Source organism: Camellia sinensis, chromosome 12 (assembly GCF_055761805.1).
Source record: "Camellia sinensis isolate YWXY chromosome 12, ASM5576180v1, whole genome shotgun sequence".
Taxonomy (NCBI): domain Eukaryota; kingdom Viridiplantae; phylum Streptophyta; class Magnoliopsida; order Ericales; family Theaceae; genus Camellia; species Camellia sinensis.
Genome location: NC_138972.1, coordinates 9,433,437 through 9,459,541, shown reverse-complemented (window position 1 = coordinate 9,459,541; position 26,105 = coordinate 9,433,437). Strand labels below are relative to the sequence as shown.

Sequence of the window (26,105 nt, the reverse complement as noted above, 5' to 3'; positions counted from 1 at the left end):
TAGGGCTTCCAATTTATTTGTGAACAAAGCTCCTTTTTTTCTTTATTACTATTTGAATGTATTTGTAATGTAAAGATTATTGTTAATTTTTAAATATACACATTTATTGTTGTGTCCTTGCTGTGTTGTGTCGTGAAGTTTGGAAACTGCCTTGTCGGCATTTTAGTATTGTGTCGTGTACATGTTGGCTATCCATATTTGTGATTCTTTGACTGACCAATCAATGCACCTTTAAAAAATTAGCAGTTCAATCCAAGTTGAGGGTACTATAAAACAATATGGTAGGTTGAAAGGACATTGGTTGGTGTGGTGAAAAAGGATTTGATTGCCTTAACTTTACCAAAGCTATGGCTTTTATTGGAGTTGAAAGGGAATCATGAAAGAAAACCCCAAGAAATTGGGATTAAAGCTTGTTGAGTTGTAGTTGAGTAATATAATTTTGCCTTCCGAGAAAAAGAATAAAAAGTTGTCAAAAAAAAAAAAGAGTATTGGAATTCTATTATGGTTCTTGCTAACAAGTGCTCCTTGGGGCACACAAAAAAGACCCCCCCCAAAAGTGAAAGACACCAGACATTTTTTACTAATTGCAAAACACTTTCATCGATTTCGAAAGTTTCTTGAACCATTTTCATCATTTTCATAAAAGTTTTTACGCAAATCCCATATTAAATAATGCCTTAGGGGCCCTTGTTAGCTTTTGCCTTCAATTATACTTTTTAATGTGTTTTAAATTTGATTTTTTTATTTCCATTGGTGAGTTTTTCCACGTATAAAATATTGAGGTAAGGTTATTGAAAAATTAGTGTGTATGCTTTTTTGGGGGGTAAATATTAAAAATTTTTTTTTTTTTTGTATTTTGTTATAACTTTGTAATTAATTGGCTTCTAATATAAATTTGATCCTTCCTAGAATTTTTAGATAGCTCTATTTTCTCTCTTGGTGGTGTTCATAATTTTCAACTTCTATTTTGACATGACATTTTTCCCTCCATTTATATTAATTTCGTTGAATCAATTTTTGAGCCATCATAATGTTGTAACTTCTAAGTAATGGTACACCCCTCAACTAAAGTTCCCTACTCTAGCATACAACTTGTGAGCAGGTGGTGACTTGGTTTATGCATTTTTGTTGATCTTATTTGATAATACACACTTCAAAATTATGCAAACTCATTGGGTTCCTCACTATTCAATATAGGAGACAGTACATACAAAATTTTACAACCATCTCCTTGAGGTTGCTTGCTCTCTCATGTTTACTGCAACATAGCTTATTAATCATGTGTTGTCTAATGACATGAAGGAAGTGACTCATGCAAGGTTAGTTAAGGAATTTAATATCAATGGTCGTGATCTTTTGAGGTACTTCCTATGATTGAAATAGCCAGATCATATAAGGGCATCTTTGTTTCCTAGAGGAATTAAATCCTTGATCTTATTGATTAAACATGCCATTAGATTCATTGATTGAGGCTAATACTTGTGTTGTTGGTGATCCTGTAGATAAAGAGAGATACAAGACGCTTGTAGGGAGACTTATATATAATGTGTCATACTTGACTAGACATTGCATTTACAATGGGGGTTACAAGTTGATCGAAAAGATGCTCAAGCGGCAAATGTCCACGAACAAGCGGAAAACCTCGAAGCTTGAAAATGCACCAATTTGATCCGCTTGAGTATAAGGGGTGGGCCGCTTGAGCAGTTTTATTTGGTTTTGCGTGCGCGCTCGACCTTAGCTACTGGAAGTGCTAAAAAGTATAAATAGGCTCTCATAACTCAAAAATTAGGGATTTGACCGTTGTACAAAAGACGGCTCGAAGCTAGAGAGGCGATTCCAACTATCCTTCTGTGGTGTTTTGATCAACCATTGTGGATTCTACGTTCTCCGTGAGCGGCTACACGCTCTTCTTAGGATGAAGATGAAACCCTAGTCAAGTAACGTGTATTGATGTATTGATCTTTTAACTTTGATTTGATTTTGGATAATCGTTGTATTACCCTTTTAATATTATTTATTTAGTAAAAACATATATATTTAATTAATGTGTTTGATTTCTATGATTGAGAATGCATGGTTATTCAACTGTTTTATTTGTTTGAATATAAAAATTGTGAGACAAATCATGCCTAGGGGAGACAAATCATGATTTGTGCCACAATCCTGGTTTAGTGTGGACGATTTATGCCGACCAAAATGATTCGTGCATGTGTTTTGAATATTACTTATCTTCTTGATAATGATATTGGGGCTTGTAGTCATGATACATCATTATTATCCAAATCATTGATTTATTAGAATTTAATGCATTAATTACTTGTTTTGCGATTAGCAATGGATTTGAAATCCTAAGAATCTCTCCATCTCAGAACAAAACCAATTTTACTGCTCGACTAATTAGTCTTGCTTAGATTTCAATTCACAGTTTAATTCACTCCACTCTTATTCAATCGAATTAATTTAGGAATTACCATTTGAATCAATAAAATTTAGCCCCTAGTCCCTGTGGTACGATACCAGGAGGAACCATTGTCAAGTATAATGTTGTATTTTTTTATTGAAAAACGACCGGTTATGCATGATCCTCATTCAGTGCATCTAGATGGATGCCATTAATATTGTTCATTCTCCTATTCAGCATGATTGAATTAATCATATTGAGATTGACAATAGAGGATTGATTTCAATTCCTTTTTGTGAAATCAAGAGATCAGTTGGCTGATGTTTTCAATAAAGGTTTTCGTAGTAGGATTTTTTTTTATCATTGTTTATGCTTAGTGTTGGTTAGTAGTAGTTTGAGGCATAATTATGTACTTTGGATCACTTCAATATAAATGCTTTTGTTTATGGTAGGGAACCTTAATTTTGGGTCTCTTATTAGCCATGTTTACATTTACCATTGTAATTCTCCCTTACTTTGCATCCCTTTTTTGTTTCCATTGATTTTGTAGCTTGATTTTCATTGTTGTTGGTTCTGTTTCAGTAACCTATGGAGGACTACATCTGAAGAAAAGAGAGAGTTGGAGCGCCTGGAAAAACCCATATATAATTCTGTTCGTCGAGCTGCAGAAGTTCATCGTCAGGTTTCTATTTTCTAATTTCTCTTATATGAAACAATGCACATACAGCTGCTAATATAGAAACAAAGAAATCTACTTTCTGTTAATGCTGGTGAAAACTTCAGTGAGGATTTCTGCATCTGGTTTATCACATAAAATGTTTTGTTTGCCTGCTTTTAGGTTCGAAAATACATCAAAGGTATTTTGAAGCCTGGGATGTTAATGATTGACTTATGTGAAACCCTAGAGAATACCGTCCGTAAGTTGATATCGGAGAATAGTCTACAAGCAGGCATTGCGTTCCCTACAGGGTGCTCTTTGAATTGGTAAACATTTAGTAAGGCATTTGAAGACCCTTCTGGGTTCATTTTTTTATTTTTATTTTTATTTTTTATCTTCTTGTCGTATTTGTATTTAAAGATCATTTTTGGCCAGGGTTGCAGCTCACTGGACTCCAAATTCCGGAGACAAAACTGTACTTCAGTATGATGATGTGATGAAATTGGATTTTGGAACTCATGTTGATGGTATTCGTTTCTTGTCCATTTGTCTTACTTTACTGCCTATATTGTTGGCAGAATTTTTAATTTCAATGCAATGTGCAACTTTTTTTTTTGTGTTGTTGATGGCTTGGTTACTTGCAGGACACATAGTTGACTGTGCTTTTACTGTGGCATTCAATCCTATGTTTGATCCTTTGCTTGAAGCCTCACGAGAAGCAACGAACACGGGTATCAAGGTGATTGACCCGATCTATAACACTCATAGTTTATGCATTTTGTCAAAATTGTCAGCCAGATTGTGGTAACTCTTTTACGAAGTATGTCAACATTGATGGATGATAAATTTAAAAAGGAAATTTTATGATTCGGTCTTGATTCTTGAATTATTGGATGAGAATACACGAGTATGGATTGAATGCTCTGATTGCTAGGTTATCTTTCAGTACCATGTCCCCTTCCTTAAGGTTTCTGGACTTACTTTCTTGTTAAAAGCCCTAGCAATTCTGCATTGGTAGCCCTGGACGTGATACAATGCCTTCAACCTCCTCTCATCAAATAACATTAATTCTTCAAATCTGCTCTTCTAGCAATCTATTTCTTTTCCTTGAGGTGTTTATATTGGGTAAATGGGTCAGTCTTGATACTTGAATTATTGCATGAGAACACACAAGTATGGATAAATTAGTTTGACTGAAACAGTTGAATAATGACACAGCTATGCAATAGCATTAATCGAACGCTATCTGATTGCTGATTTCGTGGATTTGATTTTTGATTCTAAGGTCATCTTCATCTTGCATAAATATAGCTTCCAGAAGATTATGCATTCCACACTATAAACACCCTCTTTGATTGGAGTGAACTTGACCCAAATATTCTTGGAGCTAAAACCTACTGTGATCTTGACTCTAATATACTTCTCTATAATCACAACTAAATTGATAATGCACACTCTAAACAACAAAGGAAATGTGGAAACCAGTTGTTTTAATTAACTATATATGTGATGTGAGACGAATAACGTAGATCGAGATTCAAATCATGAATTGAAATCCTACGTTTATCAGTTGCAAATTGAATTGAAACATGAATCATATTTGTTGGAATTTTAAGAACAAATAAAAAAACAAATGTAGGCATGTTTCCATTAAAACTAAATGTGGAAATGAAAATTTTGATATATAGTCATAATAAGTTGATTTAATCAGGTAGTAAAGTAAAAATAAACAAGAGGTTGCCTATATGAATCTTATTTTTTCCATTTTTTTGGGCAACAAGAAAATTTTGTTAAATTTTATTAGAAAAAAAGAAATACAAAGAAATTCAAAGAGAACAAGAGGTCCTCCAAATAGAAAATAATTAAAAGCAAAACTACAAATCACAAATGGCTCTCCAATCTTTAGAAATAGAAAGATAAAGGATTCCCCTTACAGGGGATGTCACTGAAACTGAAGAACAAAAGGAGGACAAATGAGTTTTATCCATAATCTTAAAAAGTTTTGCTTTTTTTCGCAACCAAATAACCCAAGTCACTTCACAAATAGTATAACTCGAAACAACTTGGACTTTCTTATGGGAGTTGAAATCTCTATAATCAGTAATTGATGATTAGTATCTGAACACATGAAATTGGAATTACCCAGTCAATCTCCACCAGCTGAAACAATCTATGACCTAATGCCATAGTGAGGTGGAAATTCTGAAATAGATGATCAATGCTTTCATCTTTCCCCTTGCACATAATGCACCATTGCGGAAGTAAATAGTGATTGAACCTCCTCCTCTGAAACATTTTATTAGTAAGCCATGAACCAATGCAAATATTTAACTTTTTGGAGGCATGCATGAAACTTATTTTTACATTTTGCTCTATTAAGGACTAAAGCAGTAAGTAAATTCTAACTGACCATGCCTTCTTTTAATATCTCAACTTCTGTTGATTTTTTTTCTTCTTCATTTTTAGCATTATGTTCAATGCTGACAATTTTGCTCTTCTGTATTGGTTAGTGCAATGATTGACCTTCATTGCACATGGATTAATAATTTCGTTTTCCTTATGTTCTTCACTAGTTATATCTCTTTTTGTTATCTTTTCCAGAATATTGTTTAAACTCTTGAAAATTTCTCTCCTTGGTAACATTTGCACCTATAATCTTTTCTTTTACACCAACTTTCTAATATTCAATATTCTTCAAAACAATCCATTCTATTACCTTAACGTCCATTATGTTTTTCATGTCATATAATTAAAAAATTAACATTTTCTACTACTCCCAAAAAATACGAACCATTTTCTCAAATTCCAAATTTCCAACCAATTATTTGTTTATCCATATAAGGTTATTATGATGTACAATTTCACAATCATTACACTAAATGCATTCTCACATTACTGCCTTTACAAAAAAAAAAAAAAATGAAATAAAAGTTTAAAACATTAAAGAAATGGTGTCTTTTGTCCTTTTGAATTGATTTTTTTCTTTTCTTAATGTAAACAATACTCTTAATGTTAGAATTTCACTATCACCTACTTCACCCACTTAAATCTACTCCACTAAACCTAACCCACTACACCACTACCACCTCACCTACTCCACTAAACCTAACCCACTACACCACTACCACCTCCACTTCACCTACTCTTCACCTACTACACACTCACCATCTTCTATATATAGGAATCATGAATCATTGTAATAGATATCAATATATCAATCAATAATAATACATACAATTTATTCTCTCTCTTTCTCTATACATTATTTCTTACATGGTATCAGAGCTGGTTTAAAACCTAGTATTTTCGCTTCTCCGGCGGGCGGCAACCTCACCTTAGCCGCCCGCCGGACCTCAACCTATTCCGCTGATAAAATCAACAAAGATTTGTGCAACTGTAGTCATGTGTGAGGCTGATGGAGAAGAATTCTTCACCTCATATGACGAGACAGTCTGGAACTGGAAACATTGCAACATTCTGCTCTGGAATTCTGCAGCAGCTAGATTATAGCTTGGTTGAGTGCCAAGCTTTGGTTCTTCCACCCACTCTTGAACTTGCCCAGCAAAGTGTGAAGGTTCATGCTTGTGTTGGAGGGACTAGTGTGCGCGAAGATCAGCGCATTCTCTCCAGTGGGGTTCATGTTGTTGTTGGTACTCCTGGTCGTGTGTTTGACATGTTGCGGAGACAATCACTTCGCCCTGTTTACATCAAAATGTTTGTCTTGGATGAAGCTGATGAAATGCTGTCACGAGGTTTTTAAAAATCAGATCTATGATATTTTCCAGTTGCTGCCACCCAAAATCCAGGTTGGGGTGTTCTCAGTTGCTGTCACCCAAAATCCAGGTTGGGGTGTTCTCTGCCACAATGCCACCAGAGGCTCTTGAAATCACCAGGAAATTCATGAATAAGCCTGGAAAGAGAAAAAGCTCATGCTAGGATTTGCGAAGTGATTCGCTGCAGGAATTTTGGCTTTGGATGAAACCCTTACCATACTCCACTCATTCTCTCCAACTGTTCTAACTTTTTATTTTTATTATTATTATTATTATATCAAATAATCAATGCACTCATGTTCCCCACTAACAGTGTCCACTTTTGACCCAAACCATTTTCAATCCATCATTTCTCCTTCACCTTTTGCACCCCACTCACCGACTCTCTCTCCACTTTATCACATGGGTTTGTCCCTCTCTCTCCTCCATTTGATTTCAAAAATCACTTATTTTTATTTATTTTTTCCAAGTCACTTTTCCTCTTTTTTAAATACCCCACTTTATTTTGAAACAATCGCACTGATGTTTTTCATATAATCCATCTATAAATATTTTTTATCTATTTTCTTTCTCCCTTGTTTTCTTTCATTTTATTTTTATTTTTTCAACAAAACACTCCCAAAACAAAAAAAAAAACAAAAAAAACAAAAAAAAAAAAAACAACATTTTACAAACTTGTTATTTCTTCATGCCGGGGATCAACCCCGATCAGCATTTTACACCATAAAAAAAAAATAAAAATAAAAAAAATAAAAATAAAAAAAACACAAAACAAAACAAAACACAACCAACACAAATCGGAACAGTGGGATTTTTCTTCTCGCCTATTCCGCCGGTCTTTTCTTCTTGCCTCCGTCCTGGGCGGTCCTTGACGGTGTTGCCTCCGTGCTTCCTCGACCACCAAGCAAGTTGCCTCCTCCCTGCTCCTCCACTGCAGCATATGGTGGACCTCCAAATTGGAACATCACGGTGGCCTTCCGCTTCAGCTCCTTGTTTTCTGCCCTTAGCACGCTTATCTCTGCTCGCGCATCCTTATACATGCGTTGGAGCAGAGCCAGCTGGGAGTTTAACTGCTGCACCTCATTTGCCCTACTCTGCAGCCGGTTCAACAAGTTTGTGACCGCCGTCATGCTTTCCACACATGCCTTCAACGTATACTGATTGGCCTCCACATCCGACAGCACTGCCATTCTTTGCTCCACAGACCGCATCGGAAAGTTCAACGGAGCAAACTCCGGGGCACTTGGTTGAGGTTCCAGTGCCACCGCTCCAGTAATCTCTCTTGTTGACTCGTTGAGGTCGGGAAAGAGGGTGAGCAGACCGCGGGAAGACGAAGCCATTTTCTGGGCAACCAAGTGTTACAGACTATTTTCTGGGCAACAGAGTATTACAGACTATCTCTCCCCGCAAACGGAACTATCTTTCTCAGCAACACGAAGGATTTTTCAGAGGTTTCTCTTAGTTTTTCTCTGCCTCAGCCTCTGCCTTCGTCTTGGTTAAATAGCCGAGGCAGCCACGCGCATCGCGCGCCTCTTGACGCCCGACAAACTGGCACGCCTTTTCATGGCACATCCTTTGATAAAGTGGGCGCGCCTTTTGAGGGCGCGACTTTTGAGGGCTCACTATATATATCCATATATATCTATATTTGGGCAGCCTATATACACCATCATACAGTGTATTTTTTATGGGTCCGACAAGACTCTGTAAACTGTCCCGACATTGATTCCGGTTAGCTCCTTTATGGGTCCGACAAGACTCTGTAAACTGTCCCGACATTGATTCCGGTTAGCTCCTTTATGGGTCCGACAAGACTCTGTAAACTGTCCCGACATTGATTCCGGTTAGCTCCTTCAAGGGTCCGACAAGACTCTGTAAACTGTCCCGACATTGATTCCGGTTAGCTCCTTCATGGGTCCGACAAGACTCTGTAAACTGTCCCGACATTGATTCCGGTTAGTTTTTACAAGGGTCCAGCAAGACTCCGTAAACTGTCACAACAACTGTCACAACATAAACTGTCTTCTACAACGGTCCGACATGACCCCATAAACTGTCTTCAACAACGGTCCGACACCACCATCCAGTGTCCTCTACACCGTTATGACACCCCCATACAGTGTCCTCTACAACGTTATGACACCACCATCCAGTGTCTTCACCAATGGTCTGACACGACCATACAGTGTCTCCTATCCTTTATTATTTTTATGTATTTTCCTGTTTTGTTCCTCTCTCCAAACTCAAGTTGGTTAGTTTCTATCCTCCTTGAGTTTGCGGGGGGCTGTTAGAATTTCACTATCACCTACTTCACCCACTTAAACCTACTCCACTAAACCTAACCCACTACACCACTACCACCTCACCTACTCCACTAAACCTAACCCACTACACCACTACCACCTCCACTTCACCTACTCTTCACCTACTACACACTCACCATCTTCTATATATAGGAATCATGAATCATTGTAATAGATATCAATATATCAATCAATAATAATACATACAATTTATTCTCTCTCTTTCTCTATACATTATTTCTTACACTTAACAACTTCATTACCTTGTTAACAATTCAAGACATTTAGAGCTCATAGTTTTATTTGAGTTACATCACCCAAATCTGTATGGTTGAATTGATCATACTTCAAATGTATTTTGGCATTACCAATGCCATACATTGTGTTTGCTTGCATCAATGTAAGTACTATGCAAGTACTTAGGTCAAAACAAAAACTTTTTTAATAAAAAAAGATGATATAAAAAATCTCTTTGCATGTTGTAACATGTGAAAAGAGCAGTTTTGATTTGGAGTTGTGTAGGTAAAGAAAAATTGAGTTTTGGGTCTCTTGAATGATAGTATTATAGATTGAAATCAAATAGGGGTCTAATTGAATTGAATAGTAAGATGCAAGTCATGAATCTTAAGATTCTAACAAAACAATCCTTTTATACAAGTAAATGGATATTATTAAATATAGAGACCAAGGGGGTTTTGCTTGTATACAAAACAAAAAAACAAAAACAAAACAGGTCAGCTATATATCAAATCTACTCCAAAAACTACACATAATCCAAAATTGGTTTGAGGAGGGTATAACTCCTCCCAAGAACCAACTATATGAAATGACCAAAATTTGACTCTTCAAAATGACAATAGGAGTCTCAATCCATCAAAAGGTATCCTGTTTTGTGCTTTCCATGCATCAAAGCCAACGCCCTCAAGCACTATGCCTTCTTTCTCTTACCCACTCTAGCCCCTCTACAAAAATGCTTAAGCTTTCACCTATGAAGCACAGACACGGCAGAACTAGTGTTGTAGCGGTGTCGGGCATGGGGACACGTGGCATGTCCCTTGAATTTTATTATTATTTTTGCAAGGGACACGCCAGAGACCATGCGTGTCCAAGATCAGAGTTCAGAGATTTGCCCTAAATCTCAAAATCAGAAGAAGAAGAAGCAGCAGCAGCTATGTACCTGGTTTGTCGGTTGAACATGCGAAGTTGGTTTGTTGGTCAGGTAAGTTCTCTCGCTTGCCTCTCTCTTCTCTCTCGCCTCTCGCTCTCGCTTCTCTCTCGCTTCTCTGTTCTCTTTTTTTATTTTTATTTTTTTTTCTTTTCTTTTCTTTGTGATTATAATTTATAACTATTAAATAAAGAAGATTGGAAAAAGTCAAGATAAGGATTAAATAATGAAGAGGTGGGCTGCTGCCTGGGTTCTGTTACTTGTAGTTGTTACTTATATTGGTGGCCGTGATGCAATGGTTACTTGAACTGAGGTGTATAGTGGTTGGGATCATAAATTTTTTTTAAGTATCTTTTTTTTTTGTATTTATAATTATTTTAATATATTTTTTAATTTCTCTATTTATTTTCTTTTGCCTTTATAAATATAAATATAGTGATGTATATATATATTTTAGTTTTTATTAATTTTGATTGTTGGTAACATAATATTAATCTGCATAGCAAATATATATATATATAAAATTTGCTGTCTCCCGCCGCGTCCTTGTCTCCATTTTTTTACATTACCGTGTCCGTGTCTGTGTCTGTATCCGTGTCCGTGTTTGTGCTTCATAGGCTTTCGCAATGATCGGTAGAAAAATTCATGTAATTTCAAACGAGATAAGAAACTAAGTCCAAACCTCTAAAGCCATCAACTAAGAAGCATGGACACTTCTAAGAAGGTGACGTATTCGTGTCGTGTCCGTGTCGGACACCGACACTCTTTGAACACTCTTAGGACACGTGTCCGATACTCTTCAAAATGTGTCCTATTTTTTAAATATTTTTAAAGACCCGGACACTCTTTGGACACTTGGAGGACACACGTGTCAATTGTTTAAACACATGTGTCTATTGATTATAGATATGTAAAACTAATTATAAGTTTGAACAAAACAACTTAAGATACAATAATAAAACAAAAATCATATAAATTTATAGGAAATAGTGCTATATTGCATTTTTTATTATCTTTGAATGATATATTCATATATATAATATATAATAAATATATAAAATTATATATTTCATGCGTGTCCTCCACGTGTCGTGTCCTGCATTTTTTTAAAATTAACGTGTCGGCGTGTCCGTGTCGTATTCGTGTCGTGTCACGTGTCCGTGTCCATGCTTCTTAGGCCATCAAGCAGTGAATAAGGAGATGGCCTACCATTTTCCCAGCCTTGCTTGCACATGTGGCACCAATTTACTTCAAATGAGATTACTAAGAATGAGGATTGCCCCATGCATCACAGTTATACAAAGAACACAACCTTGGAAGGGGGCTTATTGCGCCCCCAAATACCCCTCTAAGGAAAAGACGTGTCTTTACTACCCACCAAAATATTATAGTAGGACTTTCCCTCAAACTTGCAAGATTTATAATGTCAACCGATGCAACACATTCTCTCCCTCTCCTATCAATGATGTGTGATAAAGAACCTCAAGGAGAGTTATTAAATCTTCTCAAATCGTTCAAATTCTATGGAAAGCAATATACCAAAACAGGACTTCCTTCGGTTCTAAGGTAGTTGCTAACAACAACTCCTCTATCCTCAACAATCCTGGCAAGTGCTGAAAATGCCATTTCCATCCTCACCTCCCCACACCACAATTTCTCCAAAAATGCACCTATGGAGTCTATACATATTATTCTTTCAATTAAAATGCAATTTCATTTTTTAAGTACTGAAAGGCAGTGTGTTGGGCCAAATATTTTTGTGGATCAGTTCATCTTTGTGTGGATCACATCTTGCTAAGCCAAGCTTGCCAATTTTTTTTGAGGAATTACAGACTTTTTGTTGTGTAAATTTTTGAAAAAGTCGTGAATAAAAACTAGTATTTTCTTGTAAACCAGTTTCATCAGTATTAATTCTTTTGAATTCTCTTTTATTTTCAGATAAGCTATATATTTTATTGTGAAGCTTTTCGCATTGAGTACTTAATTTACAATTTATTGCTTTCACATAAAATATGTAATAACCACACATCCAACCATGATTTTGCAACTTTGTGTTATCTAGGAGTCTGGAATTGATGTACGCCTTTGTGATGTTGGTGCTGCAATCCAAGAGGTTATGGAATCATATGAGGTTGATATCAATGGAAAGGTGTTCCAAGGTATTGTGTTTGTCTAAGTTTAGTCAATTTTATTTTTCTTCGATGGTTTTTATTCTTGGTACAATATATTAGTTGCCGAAATAAATGGAAGAATTACCCGAACTTGTAAATGGGAGGGCGTTTTATGCTTGATCTCATCTGAAGTTTAGCTGATTGAGCTTGTGTTCTTGAAGGCAGGCATGCTGACATTACATAAAAAAAGGCTTTAATATATTCTAATCTTTGTTTTCTTAATGCCAATCAATGGCACACATCCTTCACTTAGATGGAGCTTGCAGCAGAAAATAAAACCACTACTGCAAATGATATTTAAAAATCTGAAGAATGTCATTTCATGAACCTCAAATCAAATGTGTATGCCTTTTAACGCGTACTCAGAGTGATTAATTTCTAACTGACATACATGCGCAGCCAAGTAATTTGAATTTAGATGGACTTAAAAGTACATGACTAAAACTTGCCCAGGTGCCCCCCCTTTCCCTTCTGGAAAACTCCGCTTTGCATACATCAGACTTAATTACTCAGGCTCAGCTACATGGATGATGGATCTGTCTTCTCCAGTTGGCTTTATTAACTCCAAGCCAATCATATACTTCTTGAACTCATCTCCTTCTTGCCTCTCCTCTTTTATATGTGGTGCCCTCAGCCTAGATCATTTCACTCTTTGGAAGCAAGTTGGTTAGTCTATATTGTACGTGGCTACACCATATCAGCTTAATTGATTTTTTTCTCATTTTATCTCTAATTGTTGTCATTTCTAACTTCCCATGAATGCATTTATTTCTACCTTCATCAATACTTCAAAAATATATATAATAATAATAATAATAGTTGGAAGAGAAAGAAAGTGATGTTTGCTCTTTGCACATGCATAACTATCCATGTTTGCATTTATATATTGATGCAAACTGAAAAATGTCCTAATATTTCATATCAAAGGTATGTTCTTGGCATTTCAAAGGTGTTTTTGTAATCAAAGGGGTATAAACTTTCGAAATGCTTGAAAACGCATACCATTACTATTTAGATAAAGATAAGCAAACTGGAGGCCAATTATATAAGAATATGTTATATAAGAATATATAAGACAACTATATATAAGAATATGTAAGACAACTATATGACATCAAGTTAGGGTTATGTCAAACCCTTTCTTTAGTTGTTAAGTTCAGTTGACTTTGAGGAACAACGCAAGGGAGAAAATTCTATGGAAGGTTTTGATGAAGAGAGAAAAGGAGAGGTAGGGGCTGCAACGATAGTGTACGGCGATGGAGAGGAAACCGAAGGAGTTAGGAAGAGATAAAAGTGTTGAGGCGACAGAGAAAGGAAGAAGTTTGACTATAGGAAGTGATGGAAAGGTGGGGGTTGATGAACAAACGACGATGGTGATCTTAAGTCTCATTAAAAAGAAAATGGGCGGCCCTGTACCTGGCCTATCAGCCCAGGGATGACTAGTTCCAACCCTAAAATATATGGGTTGGGCTTCGGTTGAGGGGTAGGGTTTGTGGGCTAGCCCAAAAACCCAGCACATGAACCCATGCCAGAGCCCATATATACTAAATAATATGCTATTTTCTTCTTTCTTTTTTTCTTTTAATTTTTTGTGTACATGTACGTTTTTAATACAACAATACGATAAAATTGAGAAACTAAGTGAATAGTACGCCAACTATGAAACTAATAGCTATAATTTAACATAAAGATGTTTACAATTTAATAATATAATAATAATGAATGTAATTATGTATTTCAATAAATGAAGTTAAGTTTCTGATTTTTCATGATTCAAAATTCGATTCTAATTATTTTCTTTTTGATTAACAGTGTTCGATTCTAATTAATGCAATGAGTTTCAAAATTTTGTATTATAATTTTTTTAATTGTACTTAACTTTTTTTTTGAATTTATTTTAAAAAAAAGTTCATATGGGTCTTGCTTACAGCCTATAAGCTCATATTTTTAAGCCCATGTGTAGGGCATGTGTTTTAGAAATATCACATGGGCTAGATCAAGCCCTACCCGGCTTGTTGACCAGTCAAAGCCTATCGACTTCGGCTTCGGCCTTAAATTTTTGGGCCGGCCCATTGTCGAGGCTTAGATGATCTAGTTGGTCAATGGGGTGCAACAGCAAGGGACGAACATGAGGAATCAAGGTATACTCTAATACCAAATGATGATGAATTGAACAGGGAGAAAAGAGAGAAGAACCGAAACAACTACAACCTAAAACACTCAATAATATTAACTTAGAGCTATAACCATTATAAGCCAAAATCCTAATTTAAATAGGAAACTATCATAATATTATTGGGGAAACAAAATCAAAATCTAATAGGGAAATTACCAAAAAAATCCCCAAAATTTGACTCATGTAACAAATTAAATTATGAGTTTTTAATTTCTTCAATTTAAACCTTAATTTTTTCAAGGGCAAATTACATCGGTAGTCCGTGTATTTTGCCGCTCATATCATTTTAGTCCTTATAGTTTTAATTGGCTCAATTTTAACCCCTAATTTTAAATTTTGCTTCAATTTGATTCAATTGATAATGCCGTTAGGTTTTTTGAAGAAAAGTTTTTTCAGAGTTGATTGAGGTTAAGTCACTGTGTTGATCAAGTTTATAATTTCTCTTAAAAGCATGACACATGCCACTCGTGCACATTTTCCATAAAAAATGTTAGGGTAAATTACAATGGTAGTTCTTGTGCATTGATCATTGTCTCATTTTAGTCCCTACAATTTCAATTGGCTCGATTTTAACCCGAATTTATGATTTTATTTCAATTTGGTCTAATTGATTATAACTCTTAGTATTTATTTATGGAAAATATGCACACAAGTGTCATGTCTCATATTTTTAAGAGCTAAATTATAAATTTACTCAACTCAATGAGTTAATTTCAACCAATTTAGTGATAATTTTCTTTAAAAAACACTAATGATATTATCAATTAAACCAAATTGACAAACAATCTAAAATTAAGGGTGAAAATTGAGTCAATTAAAAGTGTAGGAACCAAAATGACGCAAGAGGTCAAATATAGAGACCACCGGTATAATTTGCTCAAAATGTTAACAATTGAAATCAATTGGATCAATTTGAAACGAAGTAAAAAATTTAGGATCCAAATTGAGTCAAATAAAAAGTACAGGGATTAAAATGACACAAGGGTCAAAGTACAGGGACTAGGAGCATAATTTGTCCTTTTTTAAATTGATAACAATTTTAACTTTTTGTCTGTTGTTTAAAAGACAAACATAGATAGGGGTAAACTTGTCATTTTACTAACCATGATTATACATGCATATACATTATATATGCATACATGTATACAAACATTATATGTGTACGATATATAACAGGTTCTCCATTGTCGCCATTGCTAATGACGGAATGCAATCATAGGGAGAAATGGTGGTCTGGGAAGCGATGGAATGATTTCTGGAATGAGTGTTTAGGCGGGGGGTTGGAATGATTTCTGGATTGAGTAATGGGGGATGGTTGGCCAGTCATAGGGAGAAATGGTGGTCTGGGAAGGGATGGAAAGGAAATGAAAATGGATCTAGTGTGTTTAACTCTATGGTCGGGTTGAAAATTGAAGGGCCAGATCTAAGTACGTTTTTTATAAATATAAATTTGATAGGGTGTGGTCAAAAACAAAATTAGATATGACATTAATTTAAAGCAATGAGTGAGAGAACGCCACATATATTTTAAAAAAGATTCCGTTAGATGATTTAACAGTTATGGACGGAGGATTCAAATTGTTATAGAGTTTAAAATATAAGGTTTAAATTAAAGAAATTAAAAACTCAAGGTTTGCTTTGTTACAAGGGTCAAACCCTTGTTTTTTTTGTGTTTTTTGGTAATTTTCCCAGATCTAATACTAATATTACGTAATTAAATCTAACTAAATACTATTAATAATATTCTACTTATTACATTTATGAGACCAAAATGCTTTCGGACCCACAAGCTTTACCACAGGTTTCCAAATCCTATAAACAACTTGCAAATAGTCAAAGGGACGTGCCATCACTTGTCTTGTAACACCACTCATCCATTTCAATCCCTCTCATTTTACCTACATATTTCTATACATGTGTTTTTCTTAACCGTTAAACATTTGTTACTAAACATCATAACACGTCATAAAAAAGTTTTGTAAAATTTTTCCTCCCTTCTTTTGGTTGAAGTAGCCACAACTTTGGTCGTAGTCCGTTTAAACACATAAACCCAGTCCACTTGCAGCCATTTTTATCAAAATGACCAAGTTTAATGACTTATAGGAATCCTAACACTCTTGATACTCTCCTTCATTTCATTCATCTTGCTCAAATTCTATTTGCGACATCCTCCTCAATCTCTTCGCTTTTATGAACAATTGACCCAATATATCACTTAATCTAAACCAAACCAGCCCGGACCACATGTTCCAATAAGATGTAGCCGACTACATGGATCTTTTTTTGCAAGTGCAAAATTATAGGGGTTTTGAAGTGGAAAGGCGCTTCCTATAAAGTAGGGACACCTCTCTGGAGGTAACGTATGGGTGTCCGACACGTGCTGGATACGGACTCGCGTCGGACATGCGGTGGACACTCTACCTAACGCGTCCCCCTTTTTTTTCAATTTTTTTTTTCAGCCAGATGCACTTGGGACACTTAGACGTGCTGGATACGGACTAGCGTCGGACATGCGGTGGACACTCTACCTAACGCGTCCCCCTTTTTTTTTTCAATTTTTTTCAGCCAGATGCACTTGGGACACTTAGACATGGGGACACGTTAGAGACAGAGAGAGAAACCCTAACTTGTTGAATACAGAGAGAGAGAGAGAGAGAGAGAGAGAGAGAGAGAGGAAGAAAAATATGTTGAAGCCCTAGATCGAGGTATGTTCTTCGAATCTGTTCTTCTTCTTCTACTTCTTTCTTCGTTTTTCTTCTTCTTCAGTTCGTCTGTGTGTGTGTGTGTGTGTGTTCGTCTCCTTCGCGCTCTGTGTGTGTGTGTGTTTGACTCTCCGTCTCTCACCTGTGTTTGACACTTTCCCTCTTCTTCTTTGCGTGTTCAATTCTCCCTCTTCTTCTCTGCGTGTTCGACTTTCTCTGTCCTCTATTCGTTTCCCCCCCCTCCCACTCTCTCCTAATGTGTGCCCTTTATATATCTGTATATTTTGATAAATCCCTTTATATATATATTAACAGAAATCTTTTTTGTCCCCCTCTTTTCCCTTCTTATTTGCTCTATCTGAACATGCATAGAATAAATTATTTTTATTTGTAAGAAAAAATAATTTCTAAATGATATTTGATATTAAAGTAAATAAATAAACAATATATATATTTTAATTTTACATATAATAAATTAATAAATAATATCAGTCCACTACTTTTACTCTACTACTTTTACTGGTCTATGTGTTTTACATATTCAAGAATATAACTCCATTATTTTTATTGCTCTCTGTGTTTTGAAGTTTCAATGATAAGGGCTTATTATTTTTTTTATAGCCAGCTATTTCGATGATAGTATTAATGAGAAGAATGTTCTTATAATATTTGAATTTATTAATTCATTTTGTTTTTATATTTAGAATGATTTTTTTTGCTATTCATTTTAAAAAAATATTTTATGTTGTATTTAATTAATTAAATATTATATAAAAGTTTAAAATTTAAAATTTAAAAATCATTTATAACATATATATATGTCAATTAAAAAAAAAAAGTTTATATAGGTAAATTAAAAATATTTTAATAAAAATATAAAAGCGCTCCCGAACTACGACTCTTTTAAGTGGTCACTCTCCTGCGCTCCTGCTCATGTTTCGTGCAACTAAGGCCTAACCCAGCCACACACAGGCAGTTCAGCCCACTCACATATATAATTCGACATTAGACCAGCTACTTAAGCGTATCCCACCCACACTTGCAGCAAAATAAGCCTATACATGCATCCCTCCAACCCAAACTCAGCCAGCGAGGGAAAAGAAAAACCCATCAAGACCCTTCCAACTATACAAACTTGCCAAATCAGTCAACTCCAAACACCTAGTCAATCTCCCGTGTCCTCAACCATGCTCACCAATGTATAGCTGAATTCCAAATATGAGACCTTAGCCTAAGATGTGCGTGAGATAAAAACAACATTGACCCAAATGCAATCAATTTTGAATTGTTTATCCTTGTTTTTAGGGATTCTTTTGAACTGCCACATAATGCTTATGAGGATCATGTGGAACTTGTTGATCAAGCTGTTCCAATGCCTAAAGAAAGTGTCCAAGAAGTTGTTTTCACACAGGCGATACTCTTACCGAAAGAAGAGTCGCTTGAACTTGTAGACGCACTCAAGTTGTCAGATCCTATTGATGTTCTAGCAACTACTTGATCATGTTCAAAGGAATTGATTGATTGGTATTTAAGATTTCCTTTGTGTGTTTAATGCTATTTTAATGGACTTTGTCAACACCTTGGGCACTAGTAGTAGTTGGTGTGGGAAGAAAACAAAGCAAGCCGCTTATTCGAAGTATTGGATTCTCTGGCATGGATGGATTCATTACTTAAAAGGGGAACTCGAGAATGAGTTCTTATTTATAGTTAGGGAGAATGATGCGTAACATCTGTGCACCATGGAGATTTCATAATTGTCTTAAATATTTATTATCTAATTTATTGTAGTATTTTATTTTGAGTATAGTTTAATGGACTAATTACACGGATCTCCCTTGAGGTTTCTGACAATTACATGGAGTTCTATAGTTTCTAAACTTACAGTGTCCTCCGTTTTTTTTTTTTTGTGATAATATACAAGAACCTCCTTCTCTGTTAATGAGTCATCAGAACTGTTAATAGAATATTTTGATCTCAATTTTTTTAGCAATTAATTGCCAAGATTATCCTTTTTGTCGTGGCAAAAACAACCAGACAGTACCATTTTGTATACTATAATTATAACCAACTTAGTTTCACGGATAGATCACCCAGGTTCGGGAGAATTGATTTGTTGATCATCCCACCTAAAAGATATCTTCACAACTAAATATCGACGCCACTATCTCTCATCTTCTTCACCCTTTAGCCTCCTTCACTGCCATCTGCACCTCCACCCTCTTTCTCCTCCAACCGTTAATCTTTCAAACCACTACCATTGGTTTAGGTTAGCAATAATATAACAAAACAAAAAATTTCCATCTAATTCACCCACCCTTATTGCTTATTCAGATCCAGTTCATTATTCAATCCCAAGTCTATGTAATTGTAATATTTGAGCGTTTAGAGAGAGAAGAATCTACATCAATGAGGCTCTCACCAACACAATCAATTTCTCAAAAATTTATCAATCTTTGAATAATTTTTCCAATCCCTTATCACTGCCACACTATCGTTTCTTTGTGTCACTATTGCCACTGCTATCAACCACATGAATAAAGTTGGTCCTATGACAGTACTGTCTTTCTCGACAAAACCTAGGCCTTTGCCCCCCTCTATTTTTCTCTCCCCCCTCTGTTTTCTATTTTTCTCTTTGTTTCTTTACAGTGGTGATCTGGTGAATTTGATTTGGTGCAACAATTATGATTTTGGTTTGGTTTGGTGCGGTGGCAATCTGATTTGGTGGTATTGATCATGGTGATGTGTGGTGGCAACATTGGGACTACGTTGATGATCTACTTTCAATGAGGTTTTCCATGATTGTGAACCATCATATACATATATATATATATATATATATACTAATTGGTGTGCTGTTAAATCTGTAAAATTTTGATTTTGATTTTGATTTTGATTTGAAAGTATATATTGTAGGTTTAGATAATTGTAAAGGATTAGTGAATGATTGTGATATCATTCCCTTTTTATATTAATGAAAATTAATAATTACAAGGGAGTTCTAAGGCATAGAATAATTACAATCGAATAATAACTCAACTAATAATATACTATTCTAACACTCCTTTTCAAGCTGGCGTGAAGATATCTCTGATGCCCAGCTTGTCGAGGATGTCATGCAATGGCTTACTCCCAAGTTCCTTGGTGAGGATGTCAGCGAGTTGTTCACCAGACTGCACAAATGGAATACATATTGTGCCAGTAGTGAGTTTCTCCTTAATGAAGTGGCGATCAATTTCAACATGCTTTGTCCTGTCATGTTGAATAAGATTGTGAGCGATGTTGATGGCGGCCTTATTATCACAGTATAACTGCATGGAGTCCGTTTGATCAATACCTAGATCACTTAACAATAACTTGATCCATACGGGCTCACACACCCCTTGTGCCATAGCTCTAAACTCAGCTTCTGCACTTACCTGTCAACTACATTCTTTTTCTTACTCTTCCAAGTAACTAGGTTGCCTCTAACAAAGGTGCAATACCTTGAAGTTGATCTCCTATCAGTTACTGATTCAGCCTAGTCAGCATCTGTATAAGCTTCCACACGAAGATGATCATACTTTGAGAAATAAAGACCCTTACCAGGAGCAGACTTTAAGTACCTCAAAATTCTTATGACAGCCTTGAAGTAAATTTGATGAGGAGCATGTATAAACTGGCTAACCATACTGACAGCAACAACAATATCAGGATGGGAGTGAGATAGGTGGATGAGCTTACCCACTAATCCCTGATAGCTCCCCCTATCAACAGTCGCTCCTCCTTCATCATCCCTCAGTTTTTGATTGAGTTCCAGTGGAGTGTCACAGGCGTTGCAGCCAAGCATCCCAATTTCCTTCAACAGGTCAAGCACATACTTCCTCTGTGAGATAAGTATCCTATCCTTGGAGCAAGCAACTTCGATTCCTAGAAAATACTTTAAGCTTCCCAAGTCTGTAATTTCAAACTCACTTGTTAAATATTTTTTCAACAGAGGTATTTCCTTATTATCATCACTTGTAAGAACTATGTCACCCACATAAACAATGAGCACTGTAGTCTTACCACGTGATGAATGTTTTACAAACAAGGTGTGATCTGCTTAACTCTGTTTGAAGCCATATTTAAGCATAGCTTCTCCAACAAAGCTCTTGGAGATTGTTTGAGACCATATAATGACTTCCGAAGCCGGCATACTTTTATTCTTTGTTTGATGATCCTCAAAATCAGGAGGAATGTCCATATATATTTCTTTTTCTAAGTCACTATGGGGAAAGACATTCTTTACATCAAACTGATGAAATGGCCAATCTAGATTGGTTCTAGAGAGAAGTATTCTAACTGAATTCATCTTAGTCACGGGTGCGAAGGTCTCTTAGTAGTCAACACTATATGTTTGAGTGAACCTTTTTGCCACAAGTCTAGCCTTGTAACGCTCAATAGAACCATCCGCTTTGTGTTTCACAGTACACACTCATTTGTATCCCACAGGTTGTTTGCCTTTAGGTAACTCAGTCAATTCCCAAGTGCCATTCTTCCTAAGTGCTTTATTTCCTCAATTATGGCAAGTTTTCACTCAGAGGTAGCAAGAGTATCCTGAACATGGTTAGGAATGTTAATAGAGGAAATATTTAACATAAAGGCACTATATGAGGATGACAAATGAGAGTAGGAGACAAAATTTGAGATAGGATGTTGAGTACAAGATCTCACATCCTTTCTTTTGGTAATAGAAACATCAAGATCAATAGGAGTATCAAGATCAGTGGACTCAAGATATTCAAAGTTACCTCGACTCTCATCAGAACCAGGAGATGGCAGTGGGTTAGCAGAAGTGGTCTCTTGTATCCAGTTAACTTTTTGTCTGTCTTTGTCCCTGACAGTGTTTTTGAAGGCTCAAGGCGCACCGAGGCGCCGAAGATCTCTTGAGGCCTAGGCGCTAGGTGAGACGCGGCTTTATTGAAGTAAGACGCACAATCTTAGTAAAAAAATAGATAAATTAACATAGACTAATGATTTATAGCATGTTAGTACTAAGACAATTTATAAATAAATAAATAAAGCAAATTATAGAATAATTCTCAAAGTTATAAAAATGCATATTACATAGCATTTCAAATTTCAAAGGTAAATAACCCATATTTAAACCCCCCCCACCTAAAAAAAAAAAAAACACTAAACATCCAAAACATAAATACACAGCAAATACTAATCACTCTGTTTGGTTTTGATTTCCAAAATTCACTTTTTAGAAAATTCTACTTTTTTGTTTTCCATATTTAACCATAAAAGTGCATATTACATAGAATTTCAATTTTTAAAGATAAAATAATCCACATTCAACAAGAAAAAATATATGAAGCTTTTTGCAAGTGAAACACTGAAACTATAACCATAAACAAAAAAAAAATTGGAAATAAAGTAATACTAAAAAAAACAATGCTTAAAGGATTTTTTTTTTGTTGGTAAGTTGATGTTCATTTGAAGCTTTTTGTAAGTGAAACTATAACTAAATTTATGTAGCTAATAAGTGTTTCCAAATTGAAAGTTAAGTGGCAAACAAAGTGGTGTCATATAATCAAATTAAAATTTCCAAGTACAAGATCATGTCACACTTGATGACATTCTCAACTAAAAAAGAAAATCAATTGTCTCTATTTGATTATAAAAAGAAGAATAACCCAGCCCAACACATCAAATAAGCAAAAGAAAAAAGAAAAAAAAAAGAGAGTAATGAAGAAGCAAAAAAAAAAATTGAGACAGATGGAAAAAAATAGAGGTAGCGAAGAAGAAGTAGACGAAGAAGAAGAGAAGGAGAAGAAGAAGAAAGCATTGAAGAAGAAGAACTACCTGGTCCAGACATGACGAGACAAGTCGAAGGGAAGAGACACTCAGACACCATAAGGTTTCTTTGGAAAAAAAAGTCGAAGAAGAACCCACGCAGCGAAGAAGAAGAGAGAAGGAGAAGAGGAAGAAGCAAAAGAACTCACCTGGGCCAGAGACGGGACTAGACGAGCCAAAGGAAAGAGGACACCTCAAGATTTCTTCTTTCTTTCGAATTGATTAGGGCATTTCGAATCGATTTGGGACTGGCTATTGAGTAGTATAGCTCAGAGTTCTAATCCTCTGTGATTGAGGCTTTTAAAAACACGATATCAACCGTTAGATTTAATTATAAACCAAAAAAGAACAAGTCACAAACAGTCACACGACTTGCACCTTTGTTCGCCTGGCCAAGTCGTGCAAAAGGCGCGCGCCACCTTTAACTTGCCTTGCCTTGGGTTGTTTCAGGCGCTGCACCTACGCCTCGCTGCGCCGTGCGACTAGGTGCGCCTTTCATAGCACTGGTCCCTGACATAAACTTGTCTTTTCTTATTCTTGGGGATGTTGGGTTCTGTAGTCTCAGTAAGAGGTGGTGGTGCAAGAACAAACGGTTCCACCATAGAAATCACAGGCATCACTTTACACCAAGGTTTCCCTGAAAGGGAGGACTGTGCTACCAGAGAGGACAAGAAATAGGACTGGGACTCAAAGAATGTGACATCTATATAGACAAACCACTTCCGAGAAGGAGGGTGATAACACTCACACCCTTTTTGAGTAGGAGAGTACCCAAGAAAAACACATTTGAGAGGGCGAGGGTCCAACTTACCACGAGTAAGAGAGTAATTGTGGACAAAACAGACACAATTGAATATTTAGGGAGGAATAGAAAATAAAGACTCGGAACCTAGAAGAACTTGAAGGGTAGCTTGTTTTTGTAAGACTTGTGTAGGAAGACGATTAATAAGATGGACAACGTTGAAAATAGCGTCGCCCCAGTAAGACCGAGGCACACTCATAGAAAAACATATGCACTGAGTCATGTCAAGAAGATGACGATTCTTGTGTTCCGCCACCCCATTTTGTTGAGGGGTATTGGTGCAAGAGGTCTGCTGGATAATGCCATGAGCAGAAAAATGTTGTCCTAACCCAGAATCCATGTATTCACCCCCATTATCAGAACGGAAGATTTTGACAATGGCCTCAAATTGAGTACAAATCATCTTATGAAAATTGCGGAACACAGAGAAAATCTCACTCTTGTCTTTCATGAGATACACTCAAGTAGTGCGAGAAAAATCATCAATAAATATAATAAACCATTGATGACCTTTCACAGACATAACACGAGATGGAACCCCGACGTCAGAATGTATTAATAAAAAAGGAACTAAACTTTTATTAAAACTGGGATCAAAAGAAGCTCTGTGTTGTTTTCCAAGTTGACAAGACTCACAAAGAAACTCCGACATATTATTGTTTGCAAAAACATAGAGAAATAAATGCTTAAGTAAATAAAAAGATGGATGCTCAAGACGCCGATGCCACAGCCATAAATCAGCTTTCGTAGTAGGACTCATGGTTGAAGAATGAGCAAGCTTCTTCGGTTGATCCAGGAAGTAGAGACCATTTTCGACACTCCCATTGCCAATTGTCCTCCTCGTGACAAGGTTCTGAAATAGACAATGATCAGGAAAAAAAGTCACACTACAATTCAAATCCTTTGTAATACGACTCAAGGATAACAAGTTAACAAAAACATTGGGGACATGGAGAACAGAAGTTAGAGGTATGGTAGGAGTGCATGGACTAAACCTTTCCCAGAAATAGAAAAACAGTACCATCTGTAATCCTAACTTTGTCTTGACTTGAAGACGACTTACAGGCAGAGAAAAGGTCAGAGGATCCAGACATATGATCTGAGACACCAAAATCAATAGTCTAGGGCAAAGACTTATGAAAAAGGAAAATATGAGGAGAACAGGCTAAGTTACTTGAGCAGGCAAACGACAAGGAAGATGTACTGAGAGCAGTAGAAGACCGGCAGTCTAGTAAGTGACGCAGAATATCCTCAAGCTCAGGAGTAGTCATGCCAGAGAGACCATCAGAATTCTAGCCAACGGAAGCGAAAATAGAATCAAGTGTATCAACGGCACTAGACTGATGGGCCTATAGATGAGAGCTACGTCCTCTGGATTGGCCTAATCGACCTCGAGAACCAGACCGATCACCTCGACCCTCAGATGGAGTCCCATGAAGCTTCCAACACGTCTCACGAGTATGTCGTGGCTTGCGACAGTAATCACAGAGTACAGACTCCTTGGCGGCAGACGGAGGGATGGGAGTTAGGCAGAGGCCATCTTTAGGGGTAGACAGTAATGTGGAGTGGTCAGTAGAAACAGATGACGTCATAATAGACTGGCGACTCCGTATTCTGTACATGGGCGAATGACTCCTGAAGTGATGGAAGGGTGTCCATACCCAGCACTCGACTCCGAATTGAATCATACTCCACATTGAGATCTGCCAGAAACTTGAAGACCATTTCTTGTGCAATGAACTTCCGGTACTTGACTGAATAAGCAGTGTAAATAGGCTTATAGTCCTGCAGGTGATCAAGGCGTTTCCAGCCATTGGTGAGAAAGGTGAAGTACTAAAGAACAGTCTGCTCCCCCTGAATAGAGCTATCAATAGAGCGGCATAACTTAAATGCCTGTGAGAAATTCCCTTTGCAAGAGTAGGTGGTAGTCACAGCATCCCTAATATCTTGGGCAGTCTCCATAGACAAGTAGCCCTCACCAATTTCTAGCACCATCAAATGAATCAGCCAACCTATAATCAAAGAGTTCGTAATCTCCCATTGGTTATAACCCGAGTCAGTGGTGTTGGATGCCTGTATCCTGCCATCAACATACCCCATCTTTTCTCTGCTTTTAAAAAAAAATAATCAAACT

The 26,105-nt window shown here is 36.3% G+C and overlaps 1 protein-coding gene across 3 annotated transcripts in view; it reads left to right on the top strand.

Moving 5' to 3' along the window:
• Positions 1–26,105, top strand: part of LOC114257675 (methionine aminopeptidase 2B) — a 45,123-nt gene that overhangs the window by 11,195 nt on the left and 7,823 nt on the right. For all 3 annotated transcript variants that reach the window (XM_028197450.2, XM_028197452.2, XM_082898095.1), the window contains 5 exons: positions 2,984–3,083; positions 3,240–3,385; positions 3,495–3,586; positions 3,704–3,798; positions 12,363–12,459. In XM_028197450.2, the coding sequence (XP_028053251.2) occupies positions 2,984–3,083; positions 3,240–3,385; positions 3,495–3,586; positions 3,704–3,798; positions 12,363–12,459 (530 nt within the window). The remainder of the gene's footprint in view (positions 1–2,983; positions 3,084–3,239; positions 3,386–3,494; positions 3,587–3,703; positions 3,799–12,362; positions 12,460–26,105) is intronic.